Here is a 21,665-nt window from a genome sequence, read left to right as displayed (position 1 = left end):
TAGTGTCCAGTGTATGGTAGGTCCATTCAAAAGTCTGATAGCAGCAGGAAAGAAGCTATTCAAGTCAGTTGGTACGTGCCCTCAGACTTTTGTATCGTTTTCCCGATGGAAGAAGGTGGTAGAGAGTATGTCTGGGATTCATGGGGTCCTTGATTATGCTGGCTGCTTTTCTGAGGCTGCAGGAAATGTAGACAGTGTCAATGGGTGGGAGGCTAGTTTGAGTGATGAGTTGGGCTTTGTTCACAACCCTTTGTAGTTTCTTGCGGTCTTGGACAGAGCAGGAGCCATACCAAGCTGTGATACTGGTGCATCTGTAAAAGTTGGACATAGCAGACACGCTAAATTTCCTTAGTCCTCTGAGAAAGTGGAGGAGTTGGTGGGCTTTCTTAACTATAGTGTCGGCATGGGGGGACCAGGGCAGGTTGTTGGGGATCTGGACACCTAAAAACTTGAAGCTCTTGACCCTTTCCACTTCATCCCCATTAATATAAATTAGGGCATGTCCTCCATGATGCTTCCTGAAGTCAATGACTATCTCTTCTGTTTTGTTGACGTTGAGGGAGAGCTTGTCATTGAACCAGTTCACCAGATTCTCTACTTCTTTCCTGTACTCTGTCTCGTCATTGTTTGAGATCTGACCCACTACGGTGGTGTCATCAGCAAACATGAAAATTGAGTTGGAGGGGAATTTGGCCACACAGCCATAGGTGTATAAGGAGTATAGTAAGGGGCCGAGGACACAGCCTTGTGGGGCACTGGTGTTGAGGATGATCGTGGAGGAGGTATTGTTGCCTATCCATACTGATTGCAGTCTGTAGGTTAGGAAGCTCAGGATCCAGTCGCAGAGGGAAGAGCCGAGGCAAGACCACAGAGTTTGGAGATGAGTTTCATAGGAATAATGGTGTCTGGGAGAACGGAATTGATTTTATGTCATGACTAACTTTTTGAAGCACTTCATAATGATGCTTACTTAGGGGCAGAATTTAAGTTTGTTATACCAAAAGAGAAAATGTTGGAAAATCTCAGCAGGTCTGGCAGCATCTGTAAGGAGAGAAAAGAGCTGATGTTTTGAGTCTAAATGGCCGTTTGTCAAAGCTTTGAGTAAGAATGTAAAAAATCTTAAATCCAAACCCAACCCACCTCAAATCCATCCACTTTTAGTTTTAAGTGAGCTGGGAGGAGGAGAACATGGAGGCAAACAAACTCACTCCCAGGAGGCAAGTTCCCTCATTGAAATATCTTGATGAGGCAGAGTTCTTCAGCTTTTTTTCTCTCTTGTAGTTTTAATTTAGCAACTAAAGGGAAGTAGTGACTGCTGCATGAAACAGCCAAGTGCTTTTTACACATTGCTTATCCCCCCCAAATCCCCAAGTAATCTGTTAACCTACCCAGCAATGGTCCTCCATTCCCAGGAAATCCAATTGTCTTCCAAATGTCTCCCAACACCTCATCAATGGCCCACTCGTATCCCGCTTCCATCTGTTTCCCAGCCATACCCGCTGTCAAACGCATACCAGCCAGTCTCTCAATCTGCCTGATTGTATCATATTACTAAGATTAACTGAATCTACTAAAGTGGTCAAGGATTTCTCTGAACATGTGTGTTGGTAGCAACAAGGCAGTTTCAATCAGTAAACCATCTCTTAAACTATCATGCGATAGTTTACGAACATGGGATTTACAATTTCACTACCAACTCAAGGGACCTTTCTAAATGCTGTCGCAATGTAGTTACATATACCAACCAATGTGATTTTGCCCCCAGTTATTCAGCTGGAGTTATTAATTCCTTCATGAAAGACATTAATCAACACAGCACCAACTGCTTCTGGTGAAACCTTATTCCCACTGGAACAACTGCTTCTGGTGGAACCTTATTCCCACTGGAACACAGGAACAGAATAAGCTACTCAACCCTTTGAGCGTGTTTCCACCATTCATTTAAACAGCATGCCTGATATATACATCTTAACTCTTGGTTCCATAACTTTTAATATCTTGGCCTAACAAAAAAGTCTTTCAAATCCAGTTATGAAATTTTCAGTTGATGCCTCGACCTCAATAGCTTTGTTGAGGACAGAAGTTTCACAAATCAATTATCTAATCTTTACCTTTTGTCAATCTGTACTTTCAAACTTAAATATCCTACTTACATCTTGGCATTTCAGTACCGTTCAGCATTTTAAATCAAATTCTCCCCGAATCTTCTTTCCTCCAAAAACATGTTTTATTCTGTAATTTGCTCTTCATGAGACCATAAAATGTAGGAGTAGAATTAGGCCATTCAGCCCATTGAGTCTGCTCCGCCATTCAATCATAGCTGGTATGTTTCTGCTGCTTCATGATGCCAGGGACCTGGGTTCAATTCCGGCCTCAGGTGACTGTCTATGTGGAGTTTGTACATTCTCACCATGCCTGCGTGGGTTTCCTCCGGGTGCTCCGGTTTCCTCCACAGTCCAAAGATGTGCAGGCGAGGTGAACTGGCCATGCTAAATTGCCCCTCAGTGTCAGGGGATTAGCGGGTTAAATACGTGGATAGGGCCTGGGTGGGATTGTTGTCTGTGCAGGCTCGATGGGCCAAATAGCCTCCTTCAGCACTGTAGGGATTCTATGATCCATGAACTGGCCTCCACAGACTTCTGTGGCAATGAATTCCACAGATTCACCATCCTTTTGGAGCCCTACGTACTGTTAGCTTTTCATGTGACCCCCCTTACAGTGTTTCAGTGTTGCTTGGAAAGGAGGACCCAAACTACAAGAAAAGTATTAAATGTGGCTCTTGTGAAGTCATTTGGATGTTTTATGGGTCTGTTTCTCTGTCAACCTGAAAACAGAACACATCCAAAAACCGCACTTTGAATCTCATCAACCCCAGCCAACAAAACCCAAGCTGACAAGAGCCTCACCAACTGCACCAGACCTTTATTATTCAGCAATACAACTTACTTTTTTAGTTATTTTATTTACTTTAAACCATAGCTAGCCTTGGCATAGGCTATTATAATGCAAGTAGGCCTCTTTGTGGTATTCAAAAACAGAAATTATCCTAAATACGAAACGTAATCAGCCCCAAGGCTTTCAGATAAAGGATACTCGGCCTTTACCACACTAAAGGCTTTATATAAATGCAGGTTCTTCAAGTTTTGTAATTGGAAGAGCAAGAAAAAACAAAATGGCTATTGTTAGCGGCAGTGATTTTCAGAATCTCACATGGCAGAACATTTATGGTATCATATACAGTGTTGACAATCATATGTTTAATTTAAGTTACACACAGTTCATTCATTCATTCATGTGTGCTCCACCCAAAGGCAGGTCCTTGGCTCTCTGTCTGATACTTCAGCCTGAGCCATTACCTTGGCTGCTTTTATCAGTGGTGGGTTGCCATCAACTTCTCCTCTCAGGAACAGGGTGAAGAAGCAGACCCAATGTCTACCTAGCCAGAATTGAACCTATGCTGTTGATATTATTTTGAACCACACGTTAGCCATCTAGACAACTGTGCGAACTGGTTAAATACAGCAGCAGATACAATATTTTACTTCCTCTTGCAATCAGACCTGACAAGACTGCATCAGTCAAAATCACACCACTTTAAATGGTAAATGCACATTCTATCTCCCCACTGTCAAGCTGTATAGAACTTGAGATTTCAAGTTAGCTGAGTGGGTACCATGCTCATCTCAGAGTTAAAAGACTTGCTTCAAAATCTCATTCCAGTGTTTCTATCATATAATCTAAGCTGACACTACAATGCAATGCTGCAGGAAGATAGGAAATAGGAGTAGGAGTAAGCCATTCATCCCCTCGAGCCTGCTGCACCATTCAACTAAATCATGGCTGATCTTCTAGCTCAACATCATCTTCCTGCACTATCCTCAACCCTTGAAATCTTTAATATCTAGAAATCTATCCAACTCTGTCTTGAATATATTCAGTAATTGAGCCTCTGGAGCCATCTGGGAGAATTCAAAAGATTGACATCTCTGAGTGAATAAATCCCTCCTCATCTCAGGTGTAAATGGCATACTTCCTATTAAACAAACAGTCATCTTAGAATGTTATAAAAACAAAACCTGAGTAGTAATTGAAATATGCTGTAATTATCTGATTAACAAAATAAGTGACACTGCTTGCAATAATTTTAGTGCCATAACATTACTGAGCTCCTCAGTATTTTTTGGTTCAGTGGTACCTAGACACAAACAGTCAGGCAGGATGTGGAAAAAGCAAAGAACAGAAGTAAATGGCATTGGGTAGGAAATGAAGCCCTCTGGAAGGGAAAAAAAACGCATGGGTCAACGCTACCGATCTGTACCAGCTGTGGAGGGGACTGACACTCACAAAATCGGCCTCTACAACAACAACATGCATTCAATAGAGAAGAACATTCACCCTGGGTGCAGTCTCCTGAGATCAATCATCAATGGTTCAAACAAATGGATGTTTAAAGAAGAAATCTTTAAATCATACCTCCCCTCACCACCACAAGTGAACACATTCTGTTATCACAACATCTATAACACGTCACTCCAATAGTGAGATTACATGATTGGATATACCCGTCATGCACAGACGTGCAGGAAACCAATTAACCTTTGAGGACAGTGTTAGCATTTCTGCACTGAAAGCAAATATATAACATGACTTTGATTCTTTTATGAATACTATGCATTAAAAATACATTCATGTGTTCTATGCATTTCAACAAAGGTTCCAGCGAGAGAAAAGCACCAATATCAGTTGTCCTCATGTGTTTTTTTTAATGTTTCTGGACAGAAAAATTGAAGCAGAAAATCTCATTTCTTAGAGTTTAAATTGTCTGTCAATATCTGTAACCCTATTCACAATAAGGTAGAACCTTTTTCCTTGTTATCTGTGGCTCAGTGGACAGCATTCTTGCCTCTCGGTGAGGAGACTGTGGGCTCAAACTCCAATCCATGCACATGGCTACTACCAAGACAGGTCATTATTAGGTCATTAAGTTTCCCTCCACCCACCTCAACAGAAATCCTCCCGAATGACGTTATCTTCATTCCGGGTGGGGAGTGGCCCACTGCCCCAAAATTGGCAGGTGGGTGGCTTGAGTGCCGAGATAGGCTCGTTAAGAGGCCCGCCTTGATGATTTGGGACTTCATCCCCATTGCATTAGGCCCTCTAGCCTTTTCCTGCCATGCCATCCATTCCCCACGCCAATACACATTGCATTTTTTGTTAAATTTTTACATGTTACTTTAAACTATAATTCCATCCCATCATTCTACTATTGGTGGGAGAGATTCCTACCCCAATGAGCGCTCTCTCTAAATCCTCCACTTCTCTCTCCATCTTGAAATACCATCTCAAACTCTTCTACTTCACCAAGTTTGAATTCATTTTGCTTAACTCTTCTACCATGACTAAGTATTTGCTTATTTGAGTAATATTTTCCTCCCCTTAATGTCAAATGCTTTGGAATATTCTCTGAGTGGAAGGTATAAGTTGGTGGTGTTAGTTGATTATGTCTTCTGTGCCTACTACCAGAAGAGACAACCTGTTCCTTCCTGTCCAGAGCAAAGCATCTGACTCCGATTAGAGCATCATCTTATCTTAGATCCTGCAGACTGTGGTCTTCCACAGTTGATGTTTACATTTGCAAATCTGGGACAGGTTTGTCTCACCTTTGGGTTACTTCTATAATGAAAAAAAGGCAGGTCGTCAGAATAATTCACAACCGATTGCCAGGAGGACTGTTAGACTGCTCTCCTGCATGGCTCCACCCGAGTTTATACTCCCACATCAGCACAGCTCTCAGGGTCATGGGAGTGGGCAATCCTTTCTGTTCCAGTCAAACTGCTGTCAGCAGTTAACTGGAATTGTTTTCCTTCGAGAGAAGAAAAAGCTACGGGGAGATTTTATGGGGGGAGGGGGGGGTGATCAAAATCATGCAGGGATTGACAAAGTAAGGAGAAACTATTTCCTCTGGCAGGAGGGTCAGTACTAGAAGACCACAACTAAGATAAATTAACAAAAAGAGCCAGATGCAAGATGAGGAGAATTTGCTTTCTGCAGCAAATTATTGTGATCAGGGAAACACTACCTGAAAGCATGGTGGAAGCAGATTCAATAATAATTTTCAAAGGGAATTAAATAAATCCTTGAATGAAAATATTTGCAGGGCGATGGGGAAAGCAAGTAAGAAGTCTCACAACACCAGGTTAAAGTCCAACAGGTTTATTTAGCAGCACAAGGTTTCGGAGTCTCAGGCTCCTTCTTCAAATGACTCACCTGAAGAAGGGGCCCGAGACTCCGAAAGGTTGTGCTGCCAAATGGACCAGTTGGATTTTAACCTGGTGTTGTGAGACTTCTTACTGAGCTTACCCCAGTCCAACACCGGCATCTCCACATCATGGGGAAAGAGCAGGAGAGTGGGACTCCTTGGGCTCTTTCAAAGTGTTGGCACAGGTTCAATGGACTGAATGGCCTCTTCTGTAATGCAAGATTGATTCTCTGAATACTGCAGTGGAATGCAAGGTGTCTGCCTCACACTATTGGGCACCAGGTAGGTTTTATTGCTGTGGGAAACTGTTAAGTGGTGTTTCCACAACGGGAGCGATAATTGGTTGCTCTCAAACAAAGTCAAGCAAATTTGTCACTCAGGATTGCTCCCTGCACAGGCCATTAGTTTACCATGTCATAAACTCTACCTCACCTATTAAATCTGCTCAGAGAAAGATCCGTCTAGATACTCCCTGATGTAGAGGTAATCAATTTCTATTTATTTTATATCCAGAATACATTTCCAGTGCTTCTGGCTGAGACACTGAAGGAGAAAACAATATTTTGATAGAGTTCACCTGGAAAAAAATGAGCGAGTAAAGCATAAGGGGGGGACTAAGGGGGGAAAAAAGGATATGAGTCCATTATTATTAAATGAGGGGCAGCCTCATTTACTGTGACAACAAAGTACACACTCTCTCCCCAAAGGCACACCTTCATTCACTGGAATGCAGGTACAGAGTCTCTGTCCATAGACATACCTGTGTCTATGATACTTTGATACTGTGTACATTATTTACCCAAAGACACACCCACACTCATCCTAATACTGTGAACACTCTGCAGAGAGACACACCCACACTCGCCCTGTCACGTCCCTCAGTCATGATGTCACTTCACTCGAGCAGTAAATTACTTTCTAGGCTGTAGGGAGGTTTGGGATCAACTTATGGGAGTGACCAAAAAATGCTGAATCCACACTAAGATGGATGGAATTTTGCAACACATGCCCAGGAGCTCTGAAAGATAAATCTGGGCATGTCTTTTACGCCACCTATGCCTTGGGATGTTTACTACAATAAGGTGGTATCATTCTGTACATAGACTCAGGAATGAGGATTGGATGGAGAAATGCTAAATGGAATGGCAAGGCCCAAGTAACGACTATGAGTAAAAGGAACACCTAAACATTGAAACTGCTGAATTATTATCTCCACTGAGTCACTTGGCAATTTCACCAAATACTGTCAAATTACCACTTTGAAACATATACAGAGAGAGCTCCCAAAATCCAATTTCTCTAAGCATGAAACCTGAAATTAGCGCCTAAGAAAGATGTTAAGTTTAAAAACGTCTGGCATTGTATATTTTACTTTAAAATCCACAAATTGCCATTTTACATAATCGCCGGAACTCCGACCACCTCACCCACCATGGAATCGGAGCGGGCAAGGGTCCGACAACGGAAGTCTCCATTCATCTCAGGCAGCAATTTTCGGTCTCGCTTGAGCGAGGCCGCAAAATCCCACCCAATGGGTTGATTATAGCTATAACCCATTTCATACTTGTAGAACAGTGGTGGGCAACATGCGGCCCACCAGGGTTCTGAGTGCAGTCCACAAGACATTTGGTTGACTGTTGCCCACACGCAGGGTTGCTACAGTCCACTGGTTTCCATCCACATAGGTTTATTCCTACCGGTATTACTAAAGTGATACGTACAGAAAGCAAAGGCACATGATGTCAGATGTGTGCTAATTGCAGCCCAATGAGATGAAGGAGGGCCAAGCATGCGGCCCACTTACCAGCCTAGGTTGCCCACTGTTATAGGATCTTACAGGAAGCCATTCAGTCTGTCACGACAATGCCATCTATCCAATTAGTCCGAATGCCCAGTCTTTTCTCCTTAGCTCTCCTATTTTTCTATATTCATTTTCACTTTCATAAGCCAAAATGTTTTGTGGTTAAAGATTAATTATTCTTTTACCCTTTATAACTATGGAAACCAACTCCGACAACTGAATTATAATCAGAACAATATTTGTTTTTATGCAGTTTTATAATACATGCACTTGAAACGCAATTGTTGATTTGCAACTTCATATATGGCTTAGATGCTTATAGTTACGTTTTGTCCAGCTGATCACTTAAGCCTGAAACTCTCTCCTTGTTTTCAATGCAAGTTCACAGAAAACACCAACAAGCAGGTCAGGCTTTTACACTACGCTAATACTGACTGACTTGCTGAGTATTTCCAGCTTTTGTTGTTTATGTTCCAAATTTCCAGCCTGTACAGTATTTTAACTTTGTATTTATGCTATAAATTCACACTTATTTGTATGTTAAAAATATGCAATCTCCTCCTCTCAACTCCAGATTAGCTGCGTGGAATTCCAGTTTCCTTGGGTTGAGCATTCTTAAATTACCATGGATGATGCAAAAAGTAGTTTTAAATTGTGTTAGTATAGTCTCCCTAAGACCTCAAGGTGTCCTAAAGTGCTTTGCAACCAATGAAGTACTTTTGAAGTATAGTCACTGCTACAATGTAAAGAAATATGGCAGACAATTTGCGCACGGCAAGCTCTCACAAACTGCACTGAAATCATGACCATATAATCTGATTTGGTCATTTTGGTTGAAGGATCAATACTGTATAGATCTTCTTCGAAATAGTGCCGTGGTATCTTTTCACCCGCCTGAGGGGGCAGACAGGGCCTTGATTTAACATCTCATTCCAAAGTAAATGTGAATGCAGTACTTTTGTGGTTGTTCTCTGTCTCTAAGGCTGCACAGTCCATTTTAGAGATGGGACTTACATTATGGACATTGACTTCCAATTGGTTGTAAAGTAACTCCAATTACAGATTTTCCATCCAATTGTCCACCTGAGTCAGGAGACTGAAATGATCAAGCCAAAGACACAATTAGGTCAACTTTGTTGTACATCAAAGAATCTTCTCTAAAGCTGAAGAAGTTCTCTAGCTGGCAATGCTTGAAGTCCAGTTGCACCTCAATGACATAACTCAACAGATATACTTCAAAGTTTAAACCCACCTATGTCATGGGACACTCTACATACTAGACAATGGACAAGTGACCTGTTCCCAAGCTTCTGTCACTGTGGCTCTTTAACCAACCATCAGGACGTGCATGGAACCACAGATTGAGTCACTGTCAACTTTTACTCCCCGATTATATGGGGGACTTTTTCATTTGAAATCTTCCTGATGGCCCTACTTGGCTCCAAATGCCGGTTTCTAGATTAGTCAGAAGACAAAATAGATACTTAACTTAATCCCATCACTGGAGTGACCACACGAAACAGCTAACTAAAACTGCTTGACATTCAAGAGTCAAGATTGGCCCTGACAAGATAAAATGCCAGTGTGGCAGACAGAAATCTGGAATTCTCTGCCCCAGAAAATAGTAGATGCTAGGACATTAATACCTGTCAACACTTAGATCACTAGATTTTTGTTGGGTAATGGGATATAGAATAAGGTGGTTAATTAGAGTAGAGTAGAGGTACAGTTGAGCCATGATCTAGCCGAATGACAGAACAAGCTCAAGGCGTTGAATGGTCTGTTCCAGTTCCCAGCAAAATGAACTATTTCACCATTAGGACTCTGGGGTATAAGCTGACAACAACGTTATGAAAACAATAATACATTCTGAATGACATATACAATTAGCTGGACAAAAGTCAAACAGGGTAATGCCAGAATTCATTTTACAGCTAAGTGTGAAATTCTGTGCTCAGTTAACTTGTTGCAACCTGTGAATTTAAACATGGGTGGAAAGCTTTGTAATGTGACAGTTGAACAATGTGGTTGAACTGAAATTGGCTGGAGTTACATGCTCCTTCCAAGATGTTCCAGAGCAGGTTTTTGATGAAATTTTGCAAGAAGGTGACAAGAGGTTTTCAGTTGTCAGTCTAACTTGTTCAGCTAAGTATCTAATTCTTGCAGCAATCGATGAGGTGCCGTGTATCTGGCAAGGGCTTGTTTGTAGCCCCGCACTCTAACCTTGATAATATTCAGAGTTTACAGCTGTAATTAGATTATAAGTATGCTTATTTTTAAAATTTACTTTAAAAATGATTCATATCACACAGTGCAGTGCCTTCCGCACCATTTAATGTCACTGGCACAATAAATCAAATTATTTGCTTTGGGTACCTCTTGGGGTAAGTACCTTCCTCCCAAAGTAATTTTTAAAATGAGAGGTTTATTCTAAAATTTGAATTTGACTGCCTCTCCACAAAGATCCAGTGGTTTTTAGTTTGCTCAAAGTGGAGCAATTGCACTCCACCTGTTTCAGCTAAATCAGGTGCCCTGCAACATGTCTTCTCAAGGACAATTTGTATCAGTATGGTCACTCTTCTTCAGAGTAGTCATGAGTCTAGTTACTTTTTGCCCAAATTTGCTGTCGGACTGTCAATGAAAACAGAACACAAATGTGCACCGAGCAAGCAAAAATGAAAGGATCATGGATCTGATGCGTACTAAACTATGCCAAACTGTCTTCTAAGTATTAAAGAACTAATATATTTTCTCTACCACAGCATGTTTCAACACATACACAAATGCACCATCTCAGCAACAGATTGCTTGGGAAGGAAGGAAGGAATGAAGAGAAGGAAGTAGGAAGGAAGGGAGGAACGAAGAAAGAATTTGCATTCATATTGTGCCTTTGAAGGCTTCAGGACATTGCATTCACTTTACAGTCAATGAAATATCTGTGAAGTCCTATGATGCAATTTTATTATTGCTTCCAATAATTAAATCCCCCAACCGTGGCTGCATGGACCAGTAAGGTTACAGATTGTGCAGAGTTCCCCAATCTCGGTTGGAAGGGCACCATCCTGGGCCTGTGGAGGGGGAAGAAATCAACCCTATTCCTGCGCCAATGACCCTGAATAGAAAGTATAAACCTGTGGATGTGGGGTGAAGACAGGACACGGTGGGAACTGGCTGTTTTTGTCAACATTTAAAATAGTCCTCCAACTCTCACATTATAGGCCCCTCGCATGAAGAATGGTCACTTGGGGAGCCAGTGATGGAAAACCTATTGCCAAAGAATCAACCTTTCCCCAATTTAGCATTTCAAGAAAGGGCTCGGAATTATTCAAAACGACTAACTTTATTAGTAGCCCAGTAACCTGACCTGCGCACTAATAGGGAACTCTTTAAAGGCTGATAAATATTAAAATAAACCGTTTTAAGTTCTTATTATCCAAATTAAATCCATACATTCTAACATTTGATATTTATTTTGTTATTAACACAAGTCTCCAGAAATGCAGCAACTTTAAAACCATAGATTAATTGAGTGTAAATCAGTTCCACATTGCACAAAGAGCATCCAGTTTGGATGTCCAACCTTTTAGCAGAGGACTCGGAAGTTTTTAATCACACCGCTGGGAAACTCATCAGAGCAGAGCAAACTTTCCACACACAACTCCAGCCCTGAGCGCGCCCAAGTGAGAAGACAGCTCTCCAACACGAAATCAGGTTGATTCTCGAAATTTTCTGGTTCTAAAATTAATGTATTCCAAACCTCGCCCCGTTTTACTTATTTCTGGTTTAAAATAAACTGTACCACAGCTATTAATTTAAATATATATGGGGGGGGGGGCAGTTATTTACACAGACTGCATTCCCACACACGCCAACTTTTGTCTGTTCGGAAACTTTTAAGATCATGATTTCTTGAAACTCTCCCATTAACTTCACAAAAGAGGTTTCACTTGCAGACGAAACTGTACCAAGCCTGCCCCTATTAACTCTGCTCTGTATGCATGGATCAGTAATCTGCATTTCTCGTCTGGCTCTAGGGTGGAGTGCCTAATTCCGCACTCGTCGCTAAGATTTGTGCAACTCTGATAAGAGCTGCGACAAAGTTTACTTTTCAGGCAATACAGGTGGAAACAATCGATCTCAAAAAGTCTGCGGGCAAACTCCCATTGTCTGTAATGGTTCCCATTAGTTTAATATTGACACCCAAGAAGCAGCTTGTCGGTCTGTGGGCTTACCTTGCAGGTTCATCCTCACTGGTCACTCGCTGCTCCTGGCTTTCAGCTGCTCCCTGGGTGTGTAATTCATACTCGCCACGATCAATCCAAGTGGAGGAGCTCAGCTCAGCTCGAGTCGAGTGCTCTCAGGTCGATCGTTTTGGAGATGCTGGCTTTTGACAAAATGAAACCCACATTGCTTCAGAGTTGCTGTCAGGCATGTGGGCGGAGAGTTGTCAAAACCACACCAACACACTGTAATTGAGATGAAGCTTGAGACTTTCTGCCTTGCAAGCCCGCCCCGACCCCGGCAACAGAGACTCGCAGATAACAAGCTAACCGAGTCCAATTGCTGCCCTACTAAATAAACGTCACTGACAGTGAAGGTGACCAGCTCCTGTGGAGAGGAGCTAGGCACACACCTGGCTAGGAAGAGAATTGATCGAAAAACGTGTGGAACAGAATGGTCACCACGATGCTAGGGTCAAGGAGGGGTGGTTAGTGAAATCTAACTGGTCTAGGCGCTCAGCATGTTGTGTGTATTTGAATTGTCAGTTGTATATATTTATATATAGGCTGCAGTTTTGCCCGTCTAAATGTAGCAATGTTTTGCACTGTTTGTAAGTATTGCACGTGTCTATGAGGTGAAAAAAATTGTGATAATTGGAATAAAATCCCTACAGTGCAAGAGACCATTCAGCCCATTGAGTGCACCCGACAACAATCCCACCCAGACTCTATCCCTATAATCCCACATATTTACCCTGCTAATCCCCCTGACACTAAGGGTCAATTTAGAATGGCCAATCAACCTAATCCGCACATCTTTGGGCTGTGGGAGAAAACTGGAGCACCCGGAGGAAACCCATGCAGACACGGGGAGAACGTGCAAACTCCACACACACACAGTCACCCAAGGCCAGAATTGAACCTGGGACCCTGGTGCTGTGAGGCAGCAGTGCTAACCACTGTGCCAACATGCCGCCCTAATTAGACTTTGAAACGATTCAAAATCACGATTGACACCCCAGTGCAGTACTGAGGAAATGCTGCAATGTTGGATGTGCTATTTCAGATGTGACGTAAACTGAGCCCCTCTCCATCAAGTGGATGTCCAATTTCATCATAGAAACCCTACAGTACAGAAAGAGGCCATTCGGCCCATCGAGTCTGCACCGATCACAATCCCACCCAGGCCCTATCCCCATATCCTACATATTTTACCTGCTAATCCCTCTAATTTACGCATCCCAGGGCAATTTTTTAGAATAGCCAATCAACCTAACCTGCACATCTTTGGACTGTGGGAGGAAACCGGAGCACCCGGAGGAAACCCATGCAGACACGAGGAGAATGTGCAAACTCCACACAGACAGTGACCCAAGCCGAGAATCCAACCCAGGTCCCTGGAGCTGTGAAGCAGCAGTGCTAACCACTGTGCTACCGTGCCGCCGTGAATTTCAGAGGAGAGAAGGCCAACACTTATCTCTCCAATGGCATCATTAATTTGACTATTATAACACTTCATGTGGGAGCTTGCTATGTGCAAATAAGCTGCTGCAATTCCCACGTTACAATAGTAGTTACTCTTCAAAAGGTCTGAAGGCTGTAAAGCGCTTTGGGACATCCAGTCATCAGAAAAGGGGTGGTACAAACATGAGTCTTTTTTCCTTTTAATGTATTTGTTCAAGGGACATGGATTTCACTGGCTCAACAAGCATTTCCTATCCCTAATTGCCTGTGAGAAGCTGATGGTGTGCCACCTTCTTGAACCATTGCAATCTGTGTGTTCCAGGAATACCTACACAGTGTTGTTCGGGAGGAAGTTCTAGGATTTTGGCCCAGAGACAGTGGTGGAATGCTGATATATTTCGAAGGCAGGACGGTATGTAAATTGAAGGGGAACTTGCAGGTGGTGGTGTCCCCATGTATCTGCTGCCTTTGTCCTTCTAGATGATAGAGGTTGTGGGTTTGGAAAGTGCTGTGAGGTTTGGTTTGTTGCTCATTACTTGTGTTGCCATTTGGCTTGATGAGGTTTCACTTACTGTCGGTAACTCGGAGAAAGTCAGTACTAAGTGTCAATAAATAGTTTTAAGGGGAACTATTTACATCCAAGACCTCACTAAGTATATTGTTCTCTGGACACAGACTGTTCAGTGTCTTGTTGCTCTCTTGGTCATCTGATCCTGATATCTTGCTTATACCATCATTAACATAATTGTTTAATTAACATAACCATTAACTCTTTACTCCAAATCTCCCCCAAGTATAATCTCAAAAATGTAAAATTATTTTGTTAAATTATTTACGTTTCCACCATTTTCCCCCAAAGTTGTAACATCACAGATGCTATAATGACTCTCCCCGATTGTGTCTCAAGTATTCTTGTTTGAGGATGCTGGTCCACATTTCGTTCCTGGACTCGAGTGTTATTTCTTGAGTTATTTGCTGTCTCCTTGTGGTTTCTAAGAGTATCAGAGACTTTCTGCAAGTGGTGTTTGTATGAGGTATGATCGTGGCTGCTGAGTTTGCTCTATGACTATGCCTTCCACTGACAGTGTCGTATTGCCCAGGTACTTGCATGGATACTGTTTTCACTCTATGCCAGTGATTATACCAGCTGGACTGTTTTCTCTTTGTGTTTGCTCATGACACTTCACTCAGTCCTGATCTTGTAAGATCAAGTCAGATTTTTAGCCTTCTCCCCATTAGTAGTTCTGCTGATGCAAAAGCCATTACTCAGTGATGTTGCTCTATAATTGAGCAAGGCTAATTCTAGATCATTGTCCTTTTTCATCAACATTTTGATACTTCTTTACACCTCTCTTCAATTCTTCATTGGTCTGTGGATGGTGTGATGAACTGGTCACCTTGTGAAATCCATATTCCACTGAGAATTGGGAGAAATGTTCATTCATGAACAGTGCACCATTGACTGAGACTACCTTGTCTGGAATATCATGTGTACAGTAAATGTGTTTCCAAGTTTTTATCACAGCTCCTGTGGTTGTGGTATGGATTCTGCTGATTTCCAACTAGCAAGAGTAATAGTCAACGGCAATGCTGTAGATTTTTCCTCTGAAGTCTAGCTTTGGACAGAAATGTTAATGGTAGTAATGGTTCTTGACTGTTGATGGCACAAGAATGGCATGTCGAAATAAGTTCTTCTATGGTTTTCGAAATTCCCAGCCGCCAAACTGATTGTTGTGTCTGTGCTCTACATTTGGTATTGCCACAAACGTGGAGTATCTTGCATCACACTCCAGATTACTAGCCTGTCATGGAACACTAAAAGGGCATCAACAATCATCAGATGTTTTTTTGTCTTAACATCTGATTGCCTGGGACATATGCAGGTCAACCAGCTTGGCAGCATGTTCTGACCTGACTGCATTGTGTCTTTCAACCGGGCTTCTCTAATCTCTTTGAATTTGTTTGCAGAGGTGGTAGGATACTTGTTATTGAGGAAGAATGTACTTCCACCTCTGCGATTAACATCAAGTCTTGTAGTGCAGCCTGGTCAATTATAACTCGTGACAGTATGTTGGAAGCTGTCTGAATTTTCCCAGGCACCTACTGTGTTGGACAGTCACAGCACATGAGTCTTAGCCGGAAACCCAGCATATTTGCAATTTCCTTGGAGTTCAGGAGAGTGACCAGGAGGTTTACAGTCCATCTCAATCCTGAATTGTAAATTTATCAAATAATCTTAACAGTTCTTTGTAGGCCCACGTCACTGCTAATGCTTCCTTTTCAACTGCTGGATAATGTTTTCCAGCTTCTGTCAATGATCTAGAGTCTTGATAAAATGTGTTGTTTTTTTCCTGCCATCTTCATGGACTTGTGGAGGAACGGTTCCAAGTCCCCTGTCGATGATGCATCAGCTGTCACCATTGTAGGCAGTTTGAGGTCAGAGTGTGCAGAAGCACGTCCAAAGAAAGGAGCAGTTCTTTGATCCTGTCAAAGGCATTCTTCTGCTTGACTCCCCAGCGCCACTGCTGACCTTTTCTCATAGAGTGGTTTGTGCATGGCCGACAGATCCACGATGAATTTCCCCACCTAGTTAACCATGTGTAAAAATATTTGCATGTCGCTAACACACTTTGGGCTGTGGAAATTCTTTAATCAGCTTGATATTTCGGGGGCCTATCTTCATCCTTTTCTGCAATATCATATGGCCTAAAAATCTGATAGTGGTTTTCACAAACTCACGCTTCTCATTCAGAGTAAGGCCTGATTGTTAAAGAATTTTTTAAAATCCTGGACTCCAGAATCATGCACTTCTTTGTAGCAGCAGGGATGATCAGGCCGCCCCCATGTGGGAAATAATTCCTCCTCTGCCTTCAAGGATGTTGGACGTAGTGCGTTGAAAGATTTCTGGGGCAGAGGATATGCCAAAGGGAAGTTGATTGAATCAAAAGGCGACTGAAGAGAGTGATTAACGTTGTCAACAACCTTGATTTTTGGTCCTGGCGTATCTGCCAAAAATCCACTTTTGGCATCCAGTTTCATAAAAAGAACATCTTTGGACAACTCCGCCAGACTGTCATCTATAGAGGACACTAAATGTACCTCTCTCTGAACAGCTCAATTTAACTGTGTCAGATCAACACAGACCTGTTCAGGGACTGTCACTTGCCCTTAGCACCATTTTGTAGGTATTGTAACAGGAGAGATCACTCCTTGATACAGCATCCTGTCAATTTGCTCTTGGACTTTACCAATCAGTGGGCTCTGTACTCAAGGTAAATAAGCAGACATATTTGGCATCTGAGTAGAGTGATGGAGGAGGTGTTGCTGCCTATCCTTTTTGACTGCGGTCTGTGGGTTAGGAAACCTAGGATCGAGTTGCAGAGGAGCTGAGCCCCAGGCCACAAAGTTTGGAGTTAAGTCTTGTAGGAATAATGGTGTTAAAGGCTGAGCTGCAGCCTAATGAATAGGAGTCTGACAGAGGCGTCTTTGTTATCTAGGTGTTCCAGGGTTGAATGTAGGGCCAGGGAGATGGTGTCTGCTGTGGACCTGTTGTGACAATAGGCAAACTGTGGTGGATCCAGGCAGTGTGGGACGCAGGAATTGATTTGTGCCATTGACTAACCTTTCGAAGCACTTCATAATGATGGATGTCAGAGCCATCCGGATGATAGTCATGAAGGCACGCTGCCTGGCTTTTCTTTGGATCAGACCATCATCCCAGGACCATTGGTTACAGAAACACTTGCCTCTGTCTATCACAAGCTGTTTCTGCTGTTTAGCACTTAAGTAGTCCTGTGTTATAGCTTCACCAGCTTGATGCTTCATTTTTCGGTGTGCCTGGTGCTGCTCCTTTCATGCCCTCCTACACTGGCTTCAGGCTGAAATGACTTTTCAACTGAACTGTTCATCAGTTCTGATGAAAGGTCATCTTGACCTTTGTTAACTATATTTCTCTCCACAGATAATTCTGGACCTGCTAAGCATTTCCAAAGTTATACATTTTTGTTTCAGACTTCCAGCATCCACAGTAATTTGCTTTTGCAAAGGTTACATACAGATGCTTTTATGAGCTCATAATCTTATTTTCCTGAACAATTCCGTGACATAACAATTTGAACTAGAAATGCCTTGATTTGCCCAGTGAGCTGGACAGGTAAGAAGGAAACTCACCTCCTGACTCCCAAAACCTGTCCACCATCTATAAGGCACAAGTCAGGAGTGTGATGAAATACTCTACTTGCCTGGATGAGTACATCCAGCAACACTCAAGAAGCTCAATACCATCCAGGACAAAACAGCCCATTTGATTGGTACTCCATCCAACTTAAACATTCATTCCCCACCACCACAGATGTACAGCGGCAGCTGTATGCACCAATTACAAGATGCGCTGTGGCAACTCCCCAAGGTTCCCCTTCCAAACCCACAACCTCCACCATCTAGAAGAACAAATGCCACAGATCCATAGGAACACCAGCACTTGCACATTCGCCTCCAAGCCACACAACATCCTAACTTGGAACCATATTGCTGTTCCTTCACTATCACTGGGTCAAAATTCCAGAACTCACTTCCGAATAGCACTGTGGGTGCACCTACACAAGATGGATTGCAGCTCACAACCACCTTCTCAAGGGAATTTTTGAATGGGCAACAAATGCTGGCCTTGCCCACAGTGCACACCCCACTAAAGAATAAAAAACTTCCCTCTTTATCTTTAAAGTAAATTACATTACTCCCAACGATGCATAATTGGCATTGTATACAGATTGGGCTGCATTTTGTTGGGGGGGGGGGGGGGGGGAGATGGACCGCTCACGCCCCCCAGAAAGTAAAGTCAACCAGAAGTTGACTCTCTCCGGAGCCATAATATGCTGCAAGTAGTCTAAATTGGTGAAGTAGGACTTCAGCTCCTCACTCAGGATTAAGTCCCACTCTCTGGAGCTGCTGGCTCTGATTGACTGGCAGCTCCATCACTTTTGGCAGCTCAGTAATGGGTTTGCAGGAAGAGGGCCAAAGATGATCATGGCTGCCCAAGAAAGTAAGTCTTGGAGATTTAGGGCTGGGAGGTATTCCAGTGGCCAGGGAGTGGGGAGAGGAGAATGGGGGTGCGGTGTTCTGCTGGGCAGGCGGTGCAGGAGGGCGGTATGAAATCTTGGGGAGATGCCCCCAATGCACTTAGAACACTGCCCGAATGAGATGCTACCCTACCACCCTGCCTTTGTTCATGTAGGCCTTTAAAAATAGTCTGCCCACTCCCACCTGACTGCCCAAGCCAACCATGTTATGGCATGAGCAGCGTATTATTCAGGTCAGTTGGTTGATAATAAGCCTAAATGATCCTTAATTATTTATTTATAAATGGCTGGTGGGCTGCTAACCTCCACACAGTAAAGCTTATTAAACTGGTGAAATTTCTCCCTCACACCACATAGTAAATTCTGTAAAACTTCAATAGCAGGTACACATCATTGATTCCTGACACATGTACCAGCCTGCCCAACCACAGAGTACAAGACTTGAATATATATCACCACTCATATGGATCAAACATGTTAAATTTATTTGGCATAATACACACTTCCTGTAAGCATCACATACAGGGTGGAATTTTCTTAGCTTCAAGGAAATGGTTTTTGTGGTGGCAGTGGGGGGGTGGGGGAAAATTGGACAGAGGTGAGGGAACTAGATAGGTAATTAAGAGAGTTCAGGGCTAAGTTATGGCCAATGTTATCGAGAAAGGTAAGTTTCCCAGTATCACACATGCCACCAACTTGTTGTGGTGTCCAGCAATGCATCAGAGCCAGCTTCACAGTGGGAGGTCTGAGCTGCATAACAAATAAAACCTTTTAATTATTTGGCAGTAATTTTCAGTGCTCTCATATCCCCAAGCAGAAGGTACGGCGTGGTGCCCAATTCATGGGATTGATGACTGTTGTGCTTGATGCGCAGTTTCTCTTTCTACTGAAGACGCTGCCACTGTTCCTGCTGCTGGCCCCACATCAGCACCCATACTGTGAAGATGACCAACTGCATTGAATGCACCTTCCAACTCTGGAACCTGTTCATCATCTCTCATAGGATGGAGTTCCTGGATCTGGCCTGTTCACCGGCTGCCTCCTATAGAATCATGCCAGATGCGTTGACCTCAGACGCCAGCTGGGCCGGGACCCTGAAATGGCCCCAGCACTTGAGACTTTCACAGGTCAAGGATTCCAGCCTTAGTTTCTGTTGCCATTTAATTGTCACACTTTAGATGTCATACTTCATGCATCTTCCTGCTTATCTTGAGTAACCCAACAGAAGTTTTCTCACCATATTGAAAATTGGATATGATAAAACAACTATTACATTCACTTTCATTTAAGATAAAAGTAATATGCTCATGTCCCCAATCAACTTTTTTTTCAAGCAGAATGACATGGGAAAGGGCATTAACACCCTGTCAGCCTCCAAAAACTAATGAGGCCAATAATTACAGAACAGTGACAATGTTTTATTACACATCTCATTTTCTTAGAATATTTGATTTAAGGAAACAAAATAATAATTTACGCAATGAGGTTGCGTAGGTCATAGGAAATAATTTCTTTAGTTTTTAGGAAGTAATACTGCGCAATGTAAAGTAAAAAAGTAAAGCAAAGTTTATTTATGAGTCACAAGTAAGGCTTACATTAACACTGCAATTAAGTTACTGTGAAATTCCCCGAGTCGCCACAGTCCGGCGCCTGTTCGAGTCAATGCAACTAACCAGCACGTCTTTCAGAATGTGGGAGGAAACCAGAGCACCCGGAGGAAACCCACGCAGACACGGGGAGAACGTGCAAATTCCACACAGACAGTGACCCAAGCCAGGAATTGAACCCGGGTCCCTGGCGCTGTGAAGCAGCAGTGCTAACCACTGTACTACCTTGCCACCAATGTCACGCACAAAGACATTATAGACAGTCTTCCGCATAAAGCTTATCGCTGGAATATTTAACAGGAATGTTCTGATCTTCTAACTTACAATCACCGTTGAGTTAACACACGATTAGGCGTTCCGAAGAAGTCTGTTGAATGTGAAACTATAACTCTGTTTTTCTCTCTCCACAGATGCTGCCAGACTTGCTGAGATTTTCCAGCATTTTCTGTTTTTATTTCAGACTCTAGCATCTGCAGCGTTTTGCTTTTATCGGATTAGCTGTTCATTGAAATGCTTCAAATTTACCGCATGCAAAGCGGATATCAGCGCTTGATCTGGGCAATGAATGCAACAGCACTCAGGCAATGTCGAGCAGAGGTGGCAGTGAATGGCAAAACACAAAGGCAGCCTTCAGTTTAATACAAAGCGAATGAATGGAGCAGCATGATGCATCCAAACACTACTTATTTTGGCATTAAACTAGCATTGTTCACAACAGCGTGCACCAAAAAGCCTCAGGAATGCATGCCAGGATAGTGTGCAAACATTCTGAAGTGTTGGGAATTATAGATGGTGATTCTCCCAGCGGGCCGGGAGACATAAGCGGAGGCCATGAAGCGGGCTTCCCGCTGGGCATCATGGCCTCCGTGTATCTCCGAGGGGGAGCTGGTGACCTGACCCCGCTGGAGTGAAGGGGTGGCCATGGAGGCCCCCAGGAGGTTGAGGGTAAGTGGGGGGTTCCCCCTGGGCATTACCAGACTGGCAATGCCATCCTGGCCCCCTGGCACTGGCCACGGGGCAAAGTGGCAATGCCCGGGGGCACTTTGGCACTGCCCACTGGGCAATGCCAAGAGGACGGGGCCTATAGGGGTGGGGTACGTGATCTCGCTGCCACTCTGCACCTGAAGAAGGGGCTCAGAGCCTCGAAAGCTTGTGTGGCTTTTGCTACCAAATAAACCTGTTGGACTTTAACCTGGTGTTGTTAAACTTCTTACTTTGGGTCAGTGACAGAGAGAG

The 21,665-nt window shown here is 43.1% G+C and overlaps 1 protein-coding gene across 3 annotated transcripts in view; it reads right to left on the bottom strand.

The window, feature by feature from the left end:
• Positions 1 to 12,812, bottom strand: part of card11 (caspase recruitment domain family, member 11) — a 242,858-nt gene extending 230,046 nt beyond the window's left edge. The window contains exon 1 of one of the 3 annotated variants that reach the window (XM_078240160.1): positions 12,293 to 12,812. Coding sequence is in view for 2 of the 3 variants with exons in the window: in XM_078240159.1 (XP_078096285.1) it covers positions 12,293 to 12,305 (13 nt within the window). In the remaining variant the exon portion in view is untranslated. The remainder of the gene's footprint in view (positions 1 to 12,292) is intronic. The other 2 variants (XM_078240159.1, XM_078240161.1) reach the window with 2 other exon arrangements.
• Positions 12,813 to 21,665: the final 8,853 nt, after the last annotated feature.

The sequence above is a fragment of the Mustelus asterias genome, chromosome 23 (assembly GCF_964213995.1).
Source record: "Mustelus asterias chromosome 23, sMusAst1.hap1.1, whole genome shotgun sequence".
In the NCBI taxonomy this organism is placed as follows: Eukaryota; Metazoa; Chordata; class Chondrichthyes; order Carcharhiniformes; family Triakidae; genus Mustelus; species Mustelus asterias.
The sequence above is the reverse complement of the archived record's forward strand: the minus strand, read 5'-3'. Positions and strand labels throughout refer to the sequence as shown.